The sequence below is a fragment of the Monodon monoceros genome, unplaced genomic scaffold (genome assembly GCF_005190385.1).
Source record: "Monodon monoceros isolate NGI ecotype Baffin Bay Population unplaced genomic scaffold, NGI_Narwhal_1 Super_Scaffold_16, whole genome shotgun sequence".
Taxonomy (NCBI): Eukaryota; Metazoa; Chordata; class Mammalia; order Artiodactyla; family Monodontidae; genus Monodon; species Monodon monoceros.
This window is the reverse complement of record NW_021703772.1, coordinates 18,897,710-18,901,896: the sequence shown is the minus strand read 5'-3', so window position 1 is coordinate 18,901,896 and position 4,187 is coordinate 18,897,710. Positions and strand designations below refer to the sequence as shown.

At 63.5% G+C, this 4,187-nt stretch overlaps 1 protein-coding gene across 1 annotated transcript; it reads left to right on the top strand.

The window, feature by feature from the left end:
* The first annotated feature begins 404 nt into the window (after positions 1-404).
* On the top strand, positions 405-1,588 carry CDK5R2 (cyclin dependent kinase 5 regulatory subunit 2). The gene has a single exon (XM_029226014.1). The coding sequence runs from the start codon at positions 472-474 to the stop codon at positions 1,579-1,581; it is 1,110 nt and encodes a 369-aa protein (XP_029081847.1). The 5' UTR covers positions 405-471; the 3' UTR covers positions 1,582-1,588.
* The last annotated feature ends 2,599 nt before the right edge of the window (positions 1,589-4,187 follow it).

Genomic DNA, 4,187 nt, shown 5'->3' with positions numbered 1-4,187 from the left:
GGCCCTAGGACCTGGAGGGCTAGGTGGGAGCAGCCCCCCCCACCCCCCCCACCGGCTCTGACCCTGAGGAGGCCCTCGAACCAGCCACCTCCTCCTCCTTACCCCTTTCCCGTGAAGGGAAAAGACCAGAGACAGAGTTGGGGGATGGGCGGGACTTGAGATTGGCATGCGAGATTCTATTGGGCAGCGGAGCTGCCGGTTAGGAGGGCAGCTCAGGCGAGGATTGGCTGCGTGAGGCGGGGCGCGGCGCGGCGAAGACGGGGCCCAAGGGGTGGGGCTGACGCTGCAGCTGGCGCAGCTGAGACTCTCAGCAGCCGGCGCCGAGCAGCCGAGCAGCCACCTTCTACTGCCCGTTCCCGCGCCCGGGCCGGGGCTGGGCCCCCACCTCCGGGTCCCCGGGGGCTGCAGCAGCGGGCAGCGGCGCCGCCCGCGGTTCCCGCCGGGGCCCGGGCGCCGGCCCCGCTCTGCAGGATGGGCACGGTGCTGTCTCTTTCCCCCGCCTCCTCGGCCAAGGGCCGGAGGCCCGGCGGGCTGCCCGAGGAGAAGAAGAAGGCGCCGCCCTCGGGAGACGAGGCGCTGGGGGGATACGGGGCGCCGCCAGTAGGCAAGGGCGGTAAAGGCGAAAGCCGGCTCAAGCGGCCGTCCGTGCTCATCTCGGCGCTCACCTGGAAGCGGCTGGTGGCCGCGTCTGCCAAGAAGAAGAAAGGCAGCAAGAAGGTGACGCCCAAGCCGGCGTCCACCGGCGCCGACTCCCTGGTCCAGCAACGCAACCGCGAGAACCTTCTCCGCAAGGGTCGGGACCCCCCCGACGGCGGCGGCGCCGCCAAGCCCCTGGCGGTGCCCGTGCCCACCGTGCCCGCGGCCGCCACCACCTGCGAGCCGCCGTCGGGGGGCAGCGCCGTCGCCCCACCTCCAGGCTCCGGCGGAGGGAAACCGCCGCCGCCGCTGCCCCCAGCCCCGCAGGCGGCGCCGCCGGTACCTGGCGGCTCGCCGCGGCGGGTCATCGTGCAGGCGTCTACGGGAGAGCTGCTGCGCTGCCTGGGCGACTTCGTGTGCCGACGCTGCTACCGTCTCAAGGAGCTAAGCCCAGGCGAGCTGGTGGGCTGGTTCCGCGGAGTGGACCGCTCGCTGCTGCTGCAGGGCTGGCAAGACCAGGCCTTCATTACGCCCGCCAACCTGGTGTTCGTGTACCTGCTGTGCCGTGAGTCGCTGCGCGGGGATGAGCTGGCGTCGGCCGCCGAGCTGCAGGCTGCCTTCCTCACCTGCCTCTACCTCGCCTACTCGTACATGGGCAACGAGATCTCCTACCCGCTCAAGCCCTTCCTTGTGGAGCCCGACAAGGAGCGCTTCTGGCAACGCTGCCTGCGCCTCATCCAGCGGCTCAGTCCGCAGATGCTGCGGCTCAACGCCGACCCCCACTTCTTCACGCAGGTCTTCCAAGACCTCAAGAACGAGGGCGAAGCCGCTGCCGGCGCCGGGGGTCCTCCCAGCGGGGGAGCGCCCGCGGCCTCCTCCTCCTCGGCCGCCAGGGACAGCTGCGCGACTGGAGCCAAGCACTGGACTATGAACCTGGACCGCTAGGGATACCCAAGGGCCGCGCCCACCCCCCGCCCCAACCCCTGACACACACTCGGAGCCCCCGGGACCATCAAGACGCCGCCGCTGTTACCGCCGCTCCGCGCCGTGGCCGGAGGAGGAGCCGCCCCTGTCCCGCAGGGGAAGGTGGAGGCCAGGATGCCAGAGGCCGCGGCGTCTGGATTTACTGGGCGCAGGGTGGGGGTGGGGGATGAGCGCGGGAGGGAACCCCCAACCTTACCCTTTCTATCTGTCTGCGCCCCCATCTCTCCAATTCTACCCGGGTCTCCCCCTTCCCTTCTCTGTGTGTCTGTAAGTTCATCTCCCTCGGATTTGTCCATTTCTTCATCTCCTTCCTGTATTTTCACCTTCCCTCCTTCCTTCATCTTCTGCCTTCCCAACTTCCTCCTTGCCTTTCCATTTTCTATTCTTTGGGTGTGTATTTCCGTCTCCATCTTACCCCCTACTATCTCTCATTGCCCCGTTTATCTTTCTGCACCTGTGTCCCCATCTCCCCTTCTTTTCTTTTTCCTCGCTCCTGGCATGTGTCACCATCTTCCCTCCTGTCTGCCTTCCCCCCTCCGCCTGTGTTAGCTTGCATTTCTTACCCCAACTGAGCCCCCGTACTCTCTTCCCCAGGCCAAAGGGAATATTAGTTCTTAATTTGGATCGGCTGAGGTACTGCGAGAAACTGCAGCCCCAGGAGCCCAGACAACCACCAGGATGGTCCTTCGCCCCACCCCCAACCACCTCTCCCTACCTTTTCCAACGTGTTGCATGCCGGGAGATAGTGGGAGGGGATGCCAGCTTCAGGAGACTGAGGTTTGGGGAGAAAATGAACCTAGGAGGTCACCCTGGCGGCGGCGGCGGCGGCGGCGCCTCAGCCGAAGGGTGGGAGGAGACAGAAAACTCTTCTTACTCTGAGGGAGGGGCACCCCTCTTCCTTATCCTTAGGTGTTTTTGTTTCCCCCTCCACCCCCACTCCTTTTAATTTATTTGATTGTTTCCGGAGGGAGGGGGGAGGGGTGGGTTGGGCCGGGAGCTGTCTGAGGTGCTGATCTGAGGCCGGACCAGAATTCTCCCGGGAGGGTACCAGGGACTGGGTTGGGCCTGGTGCCGTGTCCAAGGTGCCAATGATGCGGGCCGACGGTGCGGGCCGCATTGTCTGTCTGTCCTTCTGTCCGGGAGAGAACTATAAAGCGCTGGAAGCGCCTGCAGATGTTTTTGCGCCAGCCTTTTTTTGGGCCCTGGGAGGGAGGGAGCGGGAGTGGAACTGTCACAGGCAGGGCAGGAGGGCCCCCATGGGTCTAGTGCGGAAGGTCGAGCCCCTGAGAACTGCTACTGTCTTCCTTCCCCCTCCCCCCAATGGCTTCCATTTTACAGAGTAAAGTGAGGGAGCCACAGAATGGGGCCTGGTGGTGAAGCTGAATTCCTGCTCCCCTGCCCCCACCACCCCCGCCTTCATCCTTTCTGACCTACCTACTCATTAATACCCAGGCCATTTAGGGAATAAGTGATGAGGACGTCAGAAGTTGTTCCCCTTTTACAGAGTGGCTCATTGAGGCAGCACCAGCTACTTGTTGTTGCTGCTTTTCTCTTCCTTCTCCATCTCTCCCTGCCATTCATCCTGTCAAGAGTCCAGTCAGGCCTAAGTCTGTCTTCACCACTCTCAGGTGGGGCCTGAATGCCACACTTAGCCCCATACGCTTCTGCCCACCCATAGGGCTGCTTCAAGGCTGTTTCAGTTACACGCCCACCCAGGGCAGCTTTGGGAGGTCCAACCCTGTTTGAGATTCAGCCCTGGTCCTTTATCCCCAGGGAGGCTAGTACACAGGCAGCCTGGAAGACAGGAGCCATTCTTTGGGGTTGAAAGAAGAAAAATAAGCTATTTGGCCTGAAATTCCTCTTTGGTCCCCATTGCCTTCTTAACCACATAGCTAAGCGCCCCATTCACTATTTCATTGGCCCAAGGAGGCCTGGCTCCATTGGAGCGCTGGCGTCTCTGACCCTGGTCTCCACGGAGACCTCAGAAGGATTCGGAGAGAGAAGCGGGCGCGACCCGCCAAGGAAAGGTCCTGGTTCGCTGTCCGTGGTACTGACGGGCGCCCTCGGGCTGGGTGAGGGCTTGCAGGGGCAGGAGGATTTGCAGACTCGGCCTCAATTAGGTTTTCCGGATAATTTGGGAGTAGGGTGTGATCCATTTCTGGTGGCAGGTTACGGGTGTCTGGGCCAAGAACCCAGGAATGCCGGCTTCTACTTGTCCTCCTAGGAGGACAGACCTCGACTTTCCCCCGGCCTCGGCCCAGCGCTCTTTCCCCCCCCCACCCCGGCCTGGAGCCGGAAATCCCCAGTCCAGATTTGTGAATCGAGTTCCCGGGGGGAGGTGGGGAGAGCTGGCGGAAGGGAAGGCGGGAGCAGCCGCCCATTGGCTGGAATTTGGCGCAGTCAGCGCGGTGCCATCATCTTTCTAGGTTTGGGAGGAGAGAGGGCGGAGCACTCGGGTCACCCCGAGGCTGTCGCCATAGTAACCAGACTGAGCGGGCGGGGCCACCTTTCCACTCTCTCACCTCTGGCGGGGCGGTTGGGGGGGAGAGCAATCCTGGTCCGCCTTA